Source organism: Urocitellus parryii, chromosome 4 (genome assembly GCF_045843805.1).
Source record: "Urocitellus parryii isolate mUroPar1 chromosome 4, mUroPar1.hap1, whole genome shotgun sequence".
In the NCBI taxonomy this organism is placed as follows: domain Eukaryota; kingdom Metazoa; phylum Chordata; class Mammalia; order Rodentia; family Sciuridae; genus Urocitellus; species Urocitellus parryii.
The window spans coordinates 21,094,121-21,111,579 of record NC_135534.1 but is presented as its reverse complement, the minus strand read 5'-3'; the positions used below and the strand labels follow the sequence as shown (position 1 = coordinate 21,111,579).

At 45.1% G+C, this 17,459-nt stretch overlaps 1 protein-coding gene across 9 annotated transcripts in view; it reads right to left on the bottom strand.

The window, feature by feature from the left end:
* Positions 1-17,459, bottom strand: part of Ambra1 (autophagy and beclin 1 regulator 1) — a 188,699-nt gene that overhangs the window by 8,697 nt on the left and 162,543 nt on the right. For 8 of the 9 annotated variants that reach the window (XM_077798123.1, XM_026399088.2, XM_026399089.2 and 5 more), the window contains 3 exons: positions 11,077-11,216; positions 2,775-2,867; positions 1,137-1,330 (listed from right to left, as the gene is read on the bottom strand). In XM_077798123.1, the coding sequence (XP_077654249.1) occupies positions 1,137-1,330; positions 2,775-2,867; positions 11,077-11,216 (427 nt within the window). The remainder of the gene's footprint in view (positions 1-1,136; positions 1,331-2,774; positions 2,868-11,076; positions 11,217-17,459) is intronic. The other variant, XM_026399090.2, reaches the window with a different exon arrangement.

Sequence of the window (17,459 nt, the reverse complement as noted above, 5' to 3'; positions counted from 1 at the left end):
CCACAGAAATCTGCAGAAGTGGGCCTGGAGGATGGCTGGTCTCCTCCTCATTGAGGCCCAAAGATGTAGCTGGCTGCTTCATCCAGCACTGCCAGCTGCTCATGTCCCTAGCAAGGGGATTGCCAGCCCACAAAGAGCCAAAGGCAGGAGATGGGCTGGGCCACAGACCAAAAAGGGAGTTTGGAAATTTTCAGTTCATGGCAGAGAGAGGGAGAGTGCCCTGTGGGGGACTGCAGTGTAGAAAGCCATTCCCTGGGGGTAACATAGGCAAATTTGTTACTCTTTGCCTGATCCACACCAGGGTTTCTCTTCCCATGGTCTCTTTAAAGCAAATGGCTCCACCAGACCTAGAAATGTCTGTTTGGAGGCTGCCTTGTTTGAAGCTGGGAGCAGCAAGGGGGCTAGGGACAGGGGGTAGGGAGAGTGAAGAGTGAGAACAGGCTGTTTAACACAGATGCTGATGGCTCAAAAAGTGGCCCGAGCTGACTGCTGGGAAGTGCTAATTGGTTCTTAAAAGTGTGAGGCCAGCACAGAGAGCCAGCATTTTGAGGTTGGCTGGGCCACACCTGAGCTCGGTTGAGAGGAAGTGGCTGACAGCATGCCTGGCTGCAGCCGAAAGAACCGCACACCATGGTGCAACAGGAGCGGCAGCTCCCTGCCTGTGGTAGCACCACCTTGCCACACCAGCTGTGGAAGACACACTGGCCCTGGAAGCCTGAGCCCTGGGTACATGCCTCTGGGAGGAGAGCTGGCAGCAGCCTCACTTGCAGTCAAGACTGTGCCCTGTGTCCTCGCTTTGGAAAACCAGCCTGGGACCTTCCAGTTTTGAAGAGGGTCAGATTACTTGCGGGGAGCTGAGCAAAGCTGACAGAGTAGTTCAATTTACTGGAGAGAGTGATCCAGCTCAAGAAATAATGTCCTTGTTCCTGTTTGAGGTGCCTCCAACTGCCACCAGGTAGGCATTACCCAAATCTATGGAGTCCCCTTCCTTACTGGGGAGTAGCATTCATGCAGCACCCTTAAGCCATGCAGAGGGCCAGGGGTCTTAGGGTACTTTCCGGGGGGGGGGGCTAATGATGCTCCCAGCAGGCCACCCCCTAGACACATTTCCCCTTTTAGCAGCATATATATCCTACCTTCACCAGGACCCGAGGCCACCATCCCTGGCTCCTGTTCCTCCCTTTCAGTCTGTGTTTCGGCATTCTGCAACTGAAGAGCCAGAGTCTGGGTGCCCTGAGATGTCACGGAGGTGGTGGGGTTCCGGGGCTGCAGCCCAATCGCATTCATCAGACCCATGTCTCTGTCTGTCCTCCAAGTGGCTCTGCTGGTTCTAGGGAGAGACAGACAGACTGAGGTCAGACTTGGAATAGCAACCTTTATAGAGCTCTGAGGCATCTACCAATTCGCAGGATATGGCATGAGCCAGGACTGCAGGCTGAGAAGAAAGCCCTATGCTTCCACAGCTACTCCTGATGGTGGCTAACTGCATCCACTCTTCTCCGAAACCAGCCCCTGATCTATGACAATGAAAGAAGGCCATGGAATCACCAGATCCTGCACATCTAGCTGGTTTAGCCACTCCTTAAACAACAGGCTAAAGGAGGGTTGATCTCAAAAGATCTGTAATCAGATTAAGGAAGCTACTAAGAAGATCTGTGAGACAAAGAGTAAGGAAGTCCATTCTTCTTCTTCCTCTTTTATTTTTTTCTTTAAAAAAGATGGACACAATATCTTTATCTATTTTATTTATTTATTTTTTTATGTGGTGCTGAGGATTGAACCCAGTACCTCACAAGTGTGAGGTAAATGCTCTACCGCTGAGCTATAACCCAGCCCCAGGAAGTCCATTCTTAATTTTACCTTCCTTCTAACTACATATGATAGGACTCCAATTTAAATCCTTGGACTTTCCAAGTGAACTCTTACTTTGGAGGAAAGCATAGGACCTCTAGGGAGGATTCCAGAGAATCCTCCTTCCAGGGCCTTCTGAAAACAGCCTCTATTAGTTAGGTAGCAAAACTAGTTGCCCTGCAAGGAAGGCCCAGGCCCAAGGCAAGTACCTCCTTTCCTTAGGCATTTCCCAGGCAATGACTTTTGGGACTGCTGGAGCTGGCACCAAAGGAAACCCAACAGTTTTGACACTGTCCAGAGATACTTTTGGGACTTGCCTCCAGCTGTGCTGAGCAACTCCTATAGGAAGCAGGAACTGTACCCAACTTTCGTTTTTCTCAAAACATTCTAGTCTTCAAGCATGAAAAGAGGATCAGTACCAGATTCCTACTCTCTCACTGGTGCCTGGAGCACCTATTTCTGGGCTGCAGCCCTGGCCAGCTTGGTCCCTGGAGCATGGTCATTTGAGACACCCCCCCCAACACACACACACACACACACACACACACACACACACACACACACTCCCCCTGGCTCAAGGAACAGAACTCATGGGATAGCAATTTTCTCCAGTGTCCTTCCTGTCTACTGTCCTCACCGTTAAATGTGCCTAGACACCACAGCCAGGATGCGGGGAAAGGGTGGGCGGGGCATTCTAAAGCAAGACTCTGAAAGGATAGGTTTTGTTCTCTTTCTTGCCATGGAACACTTTCTCAAATGAAACTTCATGTAAAAGCTCAAAACATGAAATGGATAAAGAGGAGCTTGGCTGTGGAGGAACCTGGATCCTTGAGGAACAGTCTGAGGGCACTGCTCCAGAATTCATCAAAGGCAGGAGGAAGGGAAAGGCCTTTAGCCAGTTTCTGCCCTCAGTTTCAACTTACCCAGGCCGCTCGCTGCTCCTGCTATTGGAATGAACAGTGAAGACGGTCTCATTCAGCTGGTCCCAGTAGTACTCAACACCAGAGTTTAAGGCCCTGAAAATCAGTTGGGAAGAGTGGGAAAAGGTGGGAGGTATTAGTAAAGGGTGATAAGAACTCCTTAAAGTTCCTGGGCTTTGGGGACTGTGGCCTGCTGGCCCATCCTGCCTCTCCTGGACAGACTGAGACCAGGACTAGAGATGCTCCCTCATCCGGACACTCAGTGCTAGAGCACTTCAGACATCGGATCTCGAATGGCACAAATGTCTGCAACAGTGCTTCAGTCTCTTCCTTCCCCCGGACAAAGCCTGAGCAACTCCTCGCTGGGGCCAAGAGGCAGCTAACACGGTAGGTAGTGTGTTCCTGATGTTCTCCAACACCAAGAAAGGAGCTGATGACAAATGAAAGGCTAGAACAAGACCCACTGGAGAAACACAGTGCCATGGACAAGTGACAAAGGGCATGCTCAGTCCTCAGAAGCAGGGGCTCTGTAAAAAAGACAGTTCAGGGTCACACCCCTAAATCCTTCCCTAATGCCATGGGCTGGAAGAAGAAGAAAGGTACCTTAACATTCTTAATTTGCCTGGAGCTCAGAAGTCTAAACAGGAGGTGACACAGTGGTACACACCTGTAACCCAGCTACTCCTTAGGAGGCTGACATAGGAGGACTGCAAGTTCAATGCCAGCCTAAGCAACTTAATAAGACCATGTCTAAAAATAAAACCAAATTATGGCGTAGCTCAGTGGCAGAGCACTTGCCTAGAATGTGCAAGGCCCTGTGTTCAATCCCTACTACTAATCCACCCTGCTCCCCCAAAAATAAAAAAAAAATGTCTAAGTGGAAAAAAAGCCCTCACTGAATGAGAATGATCCATGATCCACTCTTTTTTTTTTTTTGACTTAGAGTCTCCTTGGCCAGGTCAATGGGACAAACAAATGGGAAAGGTGCTCAGTTCATGCAGACCCTACAGGCATGTGCCAAGTTCCTAATGGAGTGGGGGAGAGAGACCCTCTCATGGTGGTAGGCTGTGCTGTTCATGGCAGAAGAGACAGTTTATATCTGCTGAGTTCTCCAGGCTGCCCACCTCTCCCTGCATGGATGACCAGGCAGTTTCTTCTGATTTCACGCCAGCTTCCAAAAGGGAAGCAGTGGCCTCTCATCTTTCATACTGATTTGGAACCTCAGGCAGCAATCCTGGCTGACAGTTGTCAGTCCCAAAACACTGAACTACTTTGCTTTAAAGATTCCTCCCCAAAGAGGAGTTGCCTAGTACCAGTTACTGTGGTGAAGAGAAGGGTACCAGTGGTGGCTGTGAAGTATGGGAACAGAAGAGGAGTTTTTGAGTTCACTGATTAGATCTCTGGTGTCGAGGTAGAGATCTTAAGAGATACTCAAAACATCACACTGATTCTAAATAGGGTGGGGCACACACACACATTCTTGAAAAGTGCTGCTAAGGACTGAATGCTGGTGTCCCAAATTCACGCTGCAGCCTTAACCCCCAATGTATGTGAATCTGAGGGTCTTCAGGAGGTAAATAAGGTTAAGTAAGTTCAGAAGGGTGGACCCCAATCTGAGAGGAGGGCGGAGAGAGGAGAGGAGAGATATGCCTTTCTCTCCCCAGCAATGAGAAATGGCCACGCAGCTAGGAGTGGCTGCACACAAATATAATTCCAGCTATTGGGGCAGCTGAGGCTGGAGGATTGTGAGTTGAGGCCAGCCTGGGCAACTCAGTGATATATCATCTTTTTTTTTTTTTTTTTAAGGTAGAAGAAAGCTGTTATTTATAAGCTGGGAAGATAGCCTTCACCAGAAACCAGCTCTAATGGTACCCCTGATCTTGGGCTTCCAGCCTCCAGAAATGTGAGAAAGTAAATGTGTTATTTAAAGCATCCGCGGCTATTTGTTATAGCAGGGTAAGGGGACTGTGGGAAATTCTAGTAAAAGCTAGCTTTTAACCTAGAGGCTTGGGTCACTCTCCTTAAAAAAAGAACTTACTCCACAGAGAGTAAACGGATCGAAGTCAGGGGGTTTAAGTATAATCCAGAAGAAGGTAAGTTTGGGGAGACAAGTGAAGGGCTTTCTTTCTAAACAGGAGTAAACAGGAAAGGCCTGACAGACCTAGATGAGAGGGTACTGCACAAGGAGGCTGTGCCACCTCAGACAAAAGGCAGCAGGACCAGGCCCCAAGGCCCCAGATCTGAATGGCTTTAGGGGAGGGGGGAGAGACCTAACATTATGGGCACAGGTACATTTCTTTGCAGGGAGAGACCACAGCAAAACAGAGGAGCTCTTCCTTTCCTGCTCTGCACTAACCCCTTTTCCAGCTCCTGTCGGAGGCCTGCTGGGCTGCAGACCTGCTGTGATATTGAGACCATTCCTTTTAATGGTCGTTCAGTGGGGGAAAATGTGTGTGTGCAAAAAAATAAAAAGCAGTGTTTCCTTCCTCCTCCAAACACTCAGCTACTTCTTTGAGACTGAGGCTTTCTGAGAACAAGACTAGCACTTGAGGGCAAAGGTGAGAGCAGGTGATCTTATGTTAGGAATTAGGCAAACAGCCAGAAGTCAATCACCAAGGCCTCCCAAAACAGTCATCACTGCTTTTTTGGTGAGCGAACCCTGGCTGCATTAGGCATTATGTGAAGCCAGCTGCCAGGAAGCCTCTCATTTACAAACTTGTCAAGGTTTTATTGACAGGTTGAAATACCATGTAGGCCCCTGCCAAATCTCTCCTCTGTAATTCTTGCTAGCCAGGGCTGGTAAGTGACAATAAACTGTTTGCACCAAATGACAACAAACAATTATGTATTGACCAGGAAAACTTCCTCCTGATCTCATAAAGGAAGCTGTGAGAAGGTCCAGGAGCTAAAAGGGGGTGTCAGTCCACATGATAGTTACCCCCTCAAATGTGTTCCACTCAGGCAGCATGTACCATCAGCTAGAAGCGCTGGGCTGGACTATCTATCTATCTGTTGTGGTACTGGAGACTGAACCCAGCAGCTGGCCATGCTAGACAAGTTCTCTACTACAGAGATACAACCCCAGTCCTTTTCATTTTTATTTATTTATTTATTTTTGGTACTAGGGACTGAACTCAGGGGTGTTTCACCACTGAACTGTATGTCTAGCCTTTTTTATTTTTTATTTTGAGGCAGGGTCTCACTAAATTGTAGAGGCTGACCTCTTCCTTGGTGTCCCAAGTTGCCAGGGTTACAGGTGTGTTCCACCATGCTTGGCTTTATTTTGAGACAGGATCTCAGTGAGTTGCCCAGAGAGGCTGGGATTATAGGTGTGCCCAGGTTTGGCTACTCAATGAAGAAGTCCACCAGCAAAGAGAACAGGAGCTCCGGCCACTGTAGCAATGTGCTGTTCCACTCGCTTTCTACCTCAGGTCACTCTCCACAAACAGGTCTGACCCTAACCGGATCTGCTCTACATCTGTAGTCAGCACCTACTGACTGATTTCAATTCCCAGCACTGTAACAAGGAACAGAGGTGAAGATAACACCTCTGGCTACTGAGTCTTATCGATCAGTGTCCAATGTCAGTGATTTCTGTCTTTAAAATAAATATTTAAAAAATTCTCTCTCCCTCTCTCTTAAAAAAAAAAAAAGAAAGAAAGAAAAATGAGCCACCGTTTGCTCTAGATTCTTTCTGGGAGTTAAGACAAACAAAAGGGATGAGGAAGAATGGGAAGGCCAGTCAGGAGCAGTCTGTTCAAGTGGATTTCCATTTAACACTTGGCCTCCTGCAGCAGCACCTGTGAGTTGGGATGGGCTCAACGACTTCTTTACTGCTTGGAACTTCTTGGGCTTCTTAAATATGAACAGCCAGCCTGGCTTCCTTTGAGGTCCCATACTTTCTCTACACAACTTGTGACTCTTGAGCTTTCCAATGTCTGGGGAATACTCCCTTCGAGAACACTCTTCTTTAGGCCTAGATGTAAATGTCTCCTTGGAAAGAAGGACTGATCCCAAGAGACCAGCATCAGAGTGGGCACCTGGTTTCCATGGGTCAGCTTCGGAGGATGGACTCTCTGTAGCCATTCTGGCTCCCCCTTTCATTCAGAAGTGGGCCTTTCCCCTCCTTGGGCCATAATGCTTGATTATAATTACTATTTACAGTGGTAGCTCACTCTAAAGGGACAGAATTGGGGCTCTGTCAGAAGTCCCACACTTGGCCCACAAGCCACATACCCCTTCTCAGTCTGCTTCCCTTCTGCCACTAGTGCCTCCATCTGTCTTCTGAACTGACTCTGAAAAGCAGTGGTCTTCCTATCAACACCTCCCTTCCACCCCTATTTATAGGACCAATCTATGAAGCTATAAGTGATCAAGCACCCCCATCTCTATGGTAGTCAGCCCCAGGCCCAACAGCAGCAGCCTGGGACTTCTCCCAGTGCAGGTGGGGGAGCAAACCAAGGAGAAGGGCACGCCTCGCTGCTGGCAAGGGCAGGGTGGTGGGCTACCAGCCACTTTGAAGGCTGGGGAGAGAGGCTGGAGGGCCAGTTGTTTGTATTCTCCTTTGTCCTAAGAATTCTTTCCCTGGTGAGAGGGAATATTCTCTAATGCCTTTGTCTACTGTCAAGTGGGGGCTTTAGTACCACCAAGAGATGTCCAGAGCTCGTTGCCTGCTTCTGTGCTTGGCAACAGTGCTGAGGCTAAGACAATGGGAGAGAATCAGGAGCAGAACTGAGAGAGCACAGAATGAGGTGCAGCTGCCTGGGCCTGGACAAAGGCAGACAACCACCTGTTTCGGAGGGGGGGCTGCAATCTTGGCCCAGATGGTTGGTTGGATCCTGTGCCCTTGGGAATGGGTGTGCCAGGGAGCTGCATTACCCAGGGACAGGCAGTGAGCCTAGGCAGCTGCCTATGAAAAGACAACCACCTTGAGCTCCTGCTTCCCTGTTTAGGCCAGAGACCTACCATATACTGTTCAAAAGATGTCTGCATTCCCACTCATCCTCTCATTTCTCATCACACCAACCACACTTCTACACACACTCCAGAGCTTCCTTCTTTACCCAGAGCTTGACAGAATCACAAAATTATCTGTGTTCCTATGGTATGTTTTTCTATAGAAGACTACCCTGCTTTCTTTTTTTCAGTACTGGGTATCAAACCTAGGACCTTACCTGTGCCAGACAAGCATTCTACAACTGAGACACATCTCCAAGAATACAGATTTCATCAGAATTTTAAATGGGTTTTTGATATAAAAAAGGTTAAGAATCAGCTATAGAAAAGAGCTATGTATTGGAAAGTCAGGAAGCCAAATTCTGTCCCTGATCCGTCGGGAGGCCTAAGGTGAGTCTTAATTTCCTCACCCGTACATTGTTCATAGTTTTCCTTGCCTAGGCAAAAATGACAGATATGAGTTGACTGAGAACTGGGGAAGATTTGAAGAACTGAGGACAACGTCATGTCCATGTCAAATTTAAACAGTACCCTAACTTTCCAGCTCTGAGGTTTTGGGAACCCAAGAAATGGCAACACTATCTTTTTTAGATGGGTTAAATTAGTTTCTTCCCATTCCAAAACAAATTGGTCTGTAATGGGGCACTGCTCCATGTGCCATTTTACTACAGGAAGAGTTCCAGTGGGCATGAGTTCCCCATAGCCCAAGAAGTCTGGGGCCTGCTGAGACTCTAAGACACTGAAAACAACATCTGAGTAAAAAAGAGAACACAGAGGCAAAGCCAGCTTCATGTTTGGCTGAGGAGCCTGTGACACATCCCAAGTATGTGGGCTGGGGTTTTAGACACAGAACCTTAAGAGCAAATGACTGACAGGACAAAGCACCCCCCGTCTTCAAGACAGGCCTGATTAAATCAGGTCTAGACAATAGGCTCTCTTTGAGAGAGACTCCAAAAATTGTAACACCTCTTAGAACCAGGTTTTCTCATTCTGGAGACACCCACCTAACTTAGCTGACAAGGTCAACCACTAGTCATCTACCCAAGAATTGATCCAAATATACAATCTAGGAAAAACCACCATGGGGCCCCACAGAAAGACAGTGTGACTGAGCCAGGTGTGGTAGTGCACGCCTGTAATCCCAGCAACTCAGGAGGCTGAGGCAGGAGGATCTCAAGTTCGAGGCCAGTCTCAGTAACTTAGTGAGACTCTGTCTCAAAATAAAAAATAAATAAAAAGGGCTGGGGATGTATCTTAATGATAAAAATACCCCTAGGTTAAATCTCCACTACCCACCCCCCAAACACAAAATAAGGGCATGGAAACCAGGTGCCCACTCTGATGCTGGTCTCTTGGGATCAGTCCTTCTGATCCGGAGACCACACCAGACCAGTTGTGCCACACTCTGATCTGCAGAACACCCTGGGAGAAGACCACACCAAGTAGCATTAGGACAGCATTTAGGCAGAAGTGGCATTTAGTTGGCTGGAACCCTGCAGTGTCCCGCACAGCAATCAGCCTGATCTGCAATGAAGCACAGAGCTTCCTGCTCCCCACCTGGCTGGGTATGGAAATTGATGACAAACCTGGCCAATTCCCAGAGTCTAAACGAAGGCCTGGATATAGTCCTTTACCCTCCAACAAGCCAGAGAAAGGGAAAGGAGTGTCATCAGGACAGAAATGTTTTGGTTCCCTGTCCCTTCTTACTCCCTACTTCAAGACCACATAATAATCACTTTGACTTTATCTTAAAAAGTGTTTGTTTGATCCTTCTACTTCAGCCTCCCAAGTCACTGGGACTACAGATGTGTGCCACCACACCAGGTTTCACTTTGACTTTAAATTGAGCTTTTCTTTCTTTTTTGTTTTTTAATTTATTGTAGTTCGACACAATACTTTATTTATTTTTATGTGGTGCTGAAGATTGAACCCAAAGCCTCCAATGTGCTAGGCTCAACCGCTGAGCCACACCCCCAGCCCTAAATTAAGCTTTTCAATCTGCTTTTGCTATTATGAGCTAAAGCTTCAAGCAGAAAAGAAAAGAGGCAGGACATGGAACATTCTGTTAGAGATCAGTGGCTTGACAAATTAGGGTTTTAACAATAGTCTATTTCCAATTTTACTTCTTAAGTTAATGTCTATGACATTTACATAAATCCAAGCCCACCTGTTGAATAAAAAAAAAGAACATTTGATGTCTATCCTTTTGCCTGCAGGGACTTTACTATCACCAGGAAACCAGAGAACAAAAGGCAACAAAGAAAAAAAAATTACTGCCTTAGAGTCCAGAGAACACTATTACTAAAGCAGTAACCCTTACCCCCTGGGGCTGAGGACTGAACCTAGGTCTTTGTGCACACTGAGATAAACCCTGGCCTTTTTATAGATTCTGAGACAGGGTCTTGCTAATTTGCCTAGGCTGGCCTCAAACTTAAGATCCTCCTGCCTCAGATTCCTGAGTAGTTTTTTTAAAATACATACATTTTTTAGATGTATGAACCTTTATTTCATTCATTTATTTATATGTGGTGCTAAGAATCGAACCCAATGCCTCAATACATGATAGACAAGTGCTCTACCACTGAGCCACAGCCTCAGCTCCAGATTTCTGAGTATTTTTTAAAAAATATTTATTTTTTAGTTTTAGGTGGACACAATCTTTATTTTTACGTGGTGCTGAGAATAGAACACATTGCCTCATGCATGCTAGGCGAGCAAGCTACAGCTTGAGCCACATCCCCAGTCCCAGAGATTCCTGAGTATTAAAACAGTCATTTGACAAAAAGGAACCTGAGAATACAGTAGGCTCTAGCAGGATTTTTTTTTTTTTAAACTGGGAATAAAAAAACCCAACGGTGCTCTACCCCTGAACTGCATTCCCAGTCCTTTTTTCTATCATTATTTTTTGGTAATGGGGAATTGAACCCGGGGTGCTCAACTACCAAGTCACATCCCCCAGCCCCACCCCACCCCCCCCTTTTTTTTTTTCAATTTTGAGGCAGGGTCTCCCTAAGTTGCATAGGGCCTTGCTAAATTGCTGAGGCTAACCTTGAACTTGTGATTCTCCTGCCTCAGCCTCCAGAACCACAGGTATTACAGGGTATGAATCACTCTGTCCAGATTTTTAAAAAAATTTTGAGAGTTTCACTATGTTGCAAAGGCTGGCCTCAAACCTGTGAGCCTCCCAAGTTGCTGGGATTATACACCTGTACCACCATGCCCAGCTCTAGCAGGATTTTGATTTAAAAGCCTTCCCTTCCCCCCACAGCTGGTCAGGCCCACTGTTGACTGCTACTTACTTCAGGTCTAGACTCAGATACTCTCCACCCCTCACCCCTTAGCAACTCACTCTGGTCGGCAGATCACCAGGTCTCCTTTGTTGGTGCCATAGGCCAGGCCGAGCCCTGGCTCAGGCAGCCAACGGGCAGAGTTGATGCTGACATGTCTCCGCTGATCAGCAGGCATGGGGTAAAGTACATTGAAAACTCTCTGGGTAGGGGAGAAAGAGGGAAGAAAAGAGAATAGGAGGAGAAACAATTTGTTACTGTTAGAATAACAAAATCCAGGGAGAAACAAATTAAGCATAGGGAGGAGAGAAGCCACTAGGCTGGAAATAGGCTGACTTGCAGCTCATGTCTGAGAACTCAGGGAATCTCTGAGTTCTCTGAACTCTGGGAGGGGAGGACCTCTTACTTTTGGTGAGAGCTAGGTTTCTTTTAATAAATACCAGGGGTGTATTTGCTGTGATTTCAGAGCCACTTTGAACCTCATTGCTTAGATGCTAACCTAGGGAAGGCCCCCTCCAGAGCACAACACACTGGGAAAGACTGTCCATAACTTTCCTCTGACCAAAACAACCGGTGAGAGGCAACTTGGGCTGGTAGTCCTATTACCATGGAAACCACAGCACTCTCACAGTAATGGGGAACTGGAGGTGACAGGGGGGCGGGAGGGGGTGATAACATCAGAGAACAGTCTTAATTCATCTAATTAAAAGCACTGTTAAAATTGGCATTGTTAAGGAAATCTAAAGTGTATTCAGATGGAGGAAGCAGCGCAGAGGGGAATCTTGAACATGCAGGTACATAACTTCCTTCTAGCTTATATAAATCATCATTAAATCTATCTCCCTTTCTCAAAGGGAGAGATTCTCCTTTCAACATCTTCCCAAGCTAGTGTTTTCTCAGGGGAAGTCTGGCTGTCACAAGGGTTTGGGATGAAGCAAAAACTTCGTGGTCTCTTTTGCTGCTCACCTGCAAGATGTTTCAGAAGCACCCTTAGGCAGAGATAGGGGCAGGACAGGAGAGGGATGCACTTTCACTTAGAATGCCTTGGTCTTGAGCCCTGATGCGATTGTGTAATAATTTCTCTAGATCTGGGCTTAAAAAGAGCACCTACATTTAACTATTTAGGGAGATTAAAAGAGATGATGGGAGTTGAGGTGTAGCTCAGTGCTAAAATGGCTTATTGCATGCATAAGGCCTGGGTTCCATTCCTAGCACTACAAATAAATATATGAATAAATAAACAAATTTAAAAATTGCATAAGCAAGAAGGACACAAAAACACTCAACACAATGCAAGCTTATAAATGTTAACTGCTGCTGCTGTTACCAGGAACCAGCATCTGGAATGTCAAAAAGGGCCTATGAAAAGGACATAACTGGGCATGCTTGTAATTCCAGTTACTGAGGAGGCTAAAGCACAAGAGTTGCAAGTTTAAGGCCAGCCCGGGCTAATCAGCAAGACCCTGACCCTATCTCAAAATTAAAAGGGCTGAGTATGGAGCTAAATGGTAGAGCTTGTGCACAAGGCCCTTGGTTCAATCCCCAGCAATGAAGAAAAAAGAGATTCAGAAAGCAATATTCATAAAATGAATTAGGGTGTCTTATATACATACACACACATGTATTTTTTCTGAGAAAGGGTTTCTCTATGTTCCTAGACAATTCTGATTCATGAGCTCAAGTGATTTTCTTGTCTTAGCCTCTCAGGTGCATGCCTGGGATTACCATCATGTACAACCATGCCCAGCTTAATAAATTCTGATAAAATTCAAAAAAGGGGAGAAAAGTAAAGAAGTAATAACTGAGCTAAGGATTCACTCCATAATTTATACAAAACAAGTGACAAACAGTCCTAGATTTGAGAACATGGGCAGATGTGCCTTGGGTACCTACCTACCTAAAGGGCCAGGACTACCTCCAGAATAGAGAAGACACAGTATCTAACACACACACACACACACACACACACACACACACACAGACAATCCTGTAATGAGTAATTTTCCAGGTGCTAAGAAATGTGCCTGGTAGCTAATGGCACCCTTCCAAAATGTCTTTGCTATATGGTCCTGACATTGATATAGATATATGTAGATATGGAATTGGATTTGGCTTGAGACTTAAACTGACTTCCCTGTGGGTGCTACATAAGGACATCTTATGCCTTCCCTGTATGAGTCAATTCTAGTTGTAACAATTAGCAGGGATCCTTAAATCTTTGGTCTAGCAGAGGAGACTATTTAAAAATAGAGTTCAACAGAATTTATAAACTTCTATACCAATTTTTGAGAATTAGTATAGCTCCTTGATCTGTGTATAATCTCCTCCTTGTACATACATATTGACAGTAGCTCTGAGCAAATTCATGGACTGCTCTCCTCCTGACCTCATTGCTGATGACCCACTCAGATGGCAATACAATTCCTTTACATTTGCACCCAACAGATCACGGACCTTTAAATCCAGAAATGGGTATGTTGGCTTTATTGTTTCTTTGCCCAGAAGATAATGATCTTTGTCCAGTGTATAGGTTCGCCACATTGTATGTAACCTATACACTGGACAAAGATCAAGAAGATAATGATCTTTGTCCAGTGTATAGGTTACATACAATGTGGCGAATAGACTAAAAGGATAATGTGCCCATGATCAAAAAACTGTGGCTGGGATTACTTAATCTGTTTAATTTTCCTCTCTCAAATGGCATGCATGCATATACACCCAGAGTTAGGGAGGGATGACTACTGACTTCAAAGGGTTCAACTAGGGGAGCTATGGTTTGAGGCCTGTCTCACAACAGAATTCCCCTAAAACTAAACCGACTTATTATAGGGAATGGGGCAGAAGGGCTAGAAAAATGACTTTGCAAGAGGGAAAAACAAAACAGTAAAGTGCTAGTAAATCAGATGCTTACAGGTTGTGCTGAGTGTTTTGATGGGAGTCAAAAAATAACACACACACGCACACCCTCTTTTCTAGAAATTTTCCAGACCAAGAAAGAAGTAAACAAGTCTTTCGTATGTCACAAAGTTACCTTTTATTGTCTGTTGCTGCAGAGGGAGTAACAGACAAATACTACCAATTTGCTTCTTATTTTAGGAACTTGCTTTGGGGACATAACTCCCAAAAGGTCAATAAGGGAAATGAACCCAGCTTAGGAGACAAGATTGCAGAGGAATTGGAAAGAAATAATTTAGGGTTGAGATACCCCATTGCTACAAGCCCCACCCCGCCACTTGCTAGCCACTTGACAACTTCTGAGGCTACAGGAATCATGGGGAACATAAGATTTGTTGTCCTTGGGCTATGCCTCACCCCACCCCCTACCAATTAAAGTCCTTAAACAGTGCTGAAAGGGCAACTCCCAAGGGCCCACCTCCTGCAATGTTTGGGTATTAGGCTAAATCCTGCTTTGTGGCAGTAAGCCAGAAAATGTCCTGTGAAGATCAGCTGCCTCCAGAATTCCTGATAAGCTCTTGCTTGTTCACTCTTCTCCAGTGTGGGCAGGAAAGAGGGAGATGAGGGTAAAACACACAGCAGGAATGGGAGCCCAGAGAGTGCAGGATAGGTAGCAATTACTGATTCTTAGGTTCTAGAGGCCAGCTGGACCCGGTGTCTTTATTCCATACATGTCTGCAACATAAGGGCCCTACAGCATTAAGAATCTGGCTCATTCGGAAAAGCACCCAGAAGCGTGGTTTCGATCCTTTCCCTAGTCAGAGTTGATCAGTTCTCAATACATCTCACCAAGGGGAAATAGATCTCACAATTAGCCCGGGAGATGACAGACTATCCTGGCAACACCTTTGCTGATACAGATTGTTAAGTGGCCCCAGCTACTCCGAACCATTTATGGTTTTACCTACTAGTCTTTCCAGACTCTAGTCTTTCACTAGAGTGAACTGTGAGTTTCCTCCCAGATTTCAATGGGGACTGGCTCTGTAAATTCAAAGTTCATCAGTACTAACAAGAAAGAAGATCCAAGATAGTGTTAAGGATTAGCCTGACCTTCATCTAAAGGCTCCCAAAATACAGCTTAAGTAAAGGTTTCCTTAACATAAGTCAGGTGCCCTGAAGCTCCCCAGATGATATTAAGGACAAAAGTGTCTTGACAAATTTGACATCCCATGAGGTACAACACCAAGTTCTATTACTCTAGAGGAGGATTATCAGGACCTGGGGACCCTCTGTGGGGCTGGATACAAAACACAGCTGAGGATTCATGTTAGAAGAGTTCTGGTTTCACCTGTCTCAGCTTCAGCTTTACCCTGGTATATGACAGATGCTGACAGCCACCTCCTTCCTGTCCCAAGAAGACTGTTCTAATTTCTGTCTAACATCTATGAAGGAAATTAGAATCAATATGCTGGAAGGAACAGATTTTTTAGTCAGTGCAGTCTCAGCACATCAATAGGGAATGAGTCAGGTCACCAAATCTTTATGGTTCTGAGGAAGAGAAGAAAGATAATGATCCCTCCTCTTCTGGGGTCCAACACAATCTCTTGTATCACTTGCCTCTCATCCCTAAACTTTAACTAATAGGAAGTAGGAGCAAAAGAAGACATTTCAAAAAGAAAGATTTAAAAAAAAAAAAAAATGGTCTGTTTCTTGTTCAAAGACAGGCTGGAAAAGAAAGAGAAGTTAGTGGGAAATCTTTCTCTATCCCTTTAAAACTCAGAGAAAAAATGTATTTCAGCTCTCAATGAGATGCTTTCTCTTCTACTGCATGCCAATAAAACTCAGACCATTAGTCCAAGCAGCAAACTGCACTGCTCAGATTAGATCAGAGAAGAAAACATTGTGTGGTTGTTTAATTTACATTTATGAATCCCATCATTTGAAAAGGTAAAACCTTACAGGGATAGAAAGAGGTCTATGGCAAATGGTGTATCTCATTTATAAGACAATGGAAACTGGTTGGAGGAAGGTGACTAGAAATGGAGGTTGGAAGGACCATGGGAAAAGGTGAAAGCTGGGGGCTATGAGTAAGAAAGGAACTAGGAACTGTGAAGAGGTAAAATGTTTCTTGGGTAATGCTGGGAATTATTGGAAGCTTTAAGTTTTCAAGACGGAATACCTAGAAGAGAATCAGCTGTCCTGGAAGAAGGGATTAAAAAAAAAAAAAATCAGAGACAGCTAACCTTTCTAGTGGAAATGGATGGATACTCACAGGCTAAGAAATACACATATCCCATTGGAGGCTGGGGAGAGACACTAAGGTCATTGTTTCTTCCTTTTGAACTGTTGATTTGTTTAGCTTCATAAATGGTTGGAGTTTCTTCATCCCCAGGAAAACCTGATTTTCTAAAAAGTTTTTCAGAAACTAATTTTATTTATTATCTCGAAGTCTTCCTTTTTTGTGTAGTGATTGAACCCAGGAGCACTTTATCATTGAGCTACATTCCCAGACAGGACCTTGCTAAATTGCTGAGGTGGGCCTTGAACTTGTGATCCTCCTGCCTCAGCCTCCTGAGTCAATGGGATTAAGAGGTGCATGCCAACACACTCAGCAAGCCTTCCTTATATTCTATTTGGGGTTTATAACTTGCAGAATGTTAATCCAAATTTTTTTTTGCTTATTTTTGTTTTTTGGTGTTGCTGGGGATGGAACCCAGGGCCTCCCACTTGCTAGGCAGGCAATCTACCAATTAACTACACTCCAGTCTGGTCTGGCTTTTAAAGTGGTTATTTGAAAACAAATCACTTAATTCTCCCCCTTTCATTCATTTGAAACAGGAACAAATCTGCTTAGATCACACTTGTAAAACCAAAGCTATCCCAACAGAATGGTAGAGCAAATGTCTCTTTTTCTTAATTCTTTGTACTTTGTTGCTATGTATAATTTACTGCCTTAAAGTAATTTCTAGCCAATCAAATCAGGAGATTTGTTGAGACCTCTAAGCTTTGTCTTAGTTCATTTGTTCCTCATAGAGATTCCAAAGATAAAGATCCTCCTTCTTCCCTCCCTCCCTTTTGTTCAATATTGGGGATAGAAACCAATGGTGCTCTACCACTGAACTATATCCTGAGCCCTTTTAATTTTTTATCTGGAGACAGAGACAGGTCCCATTAAGTTGCCCCAAGTGGGCCTTGAACTTGTGATTCTTCTTCTGCCTAGCCTTCTGAGTCACTGGGATTACAGGTGTGTGTGCCTGCCTTGGTATAACAATACTCAGCTTTAGGGGCTGGGGATGTGGCTCAAGCGGTAGCGAGCTCGTCTGGCATGCGTGCGGCCCGGGTTCGATCCTCAGCACCACATACCAACAAAGATGTTGTGTTCGCCGAGAACTAAAAAAAAAATAAATATTAAAAAAATTCTCTCTCTCTCCTCTCTCACTCTCTCTTTAAAAAAAAAAAAAAAAAAAACAATACTCAGCTTTAGATCTCATGGTCATTTTTCAAACTGCTATCTAGCCTGGTTGCTGGTAGTGGCAGAAACTTGTCC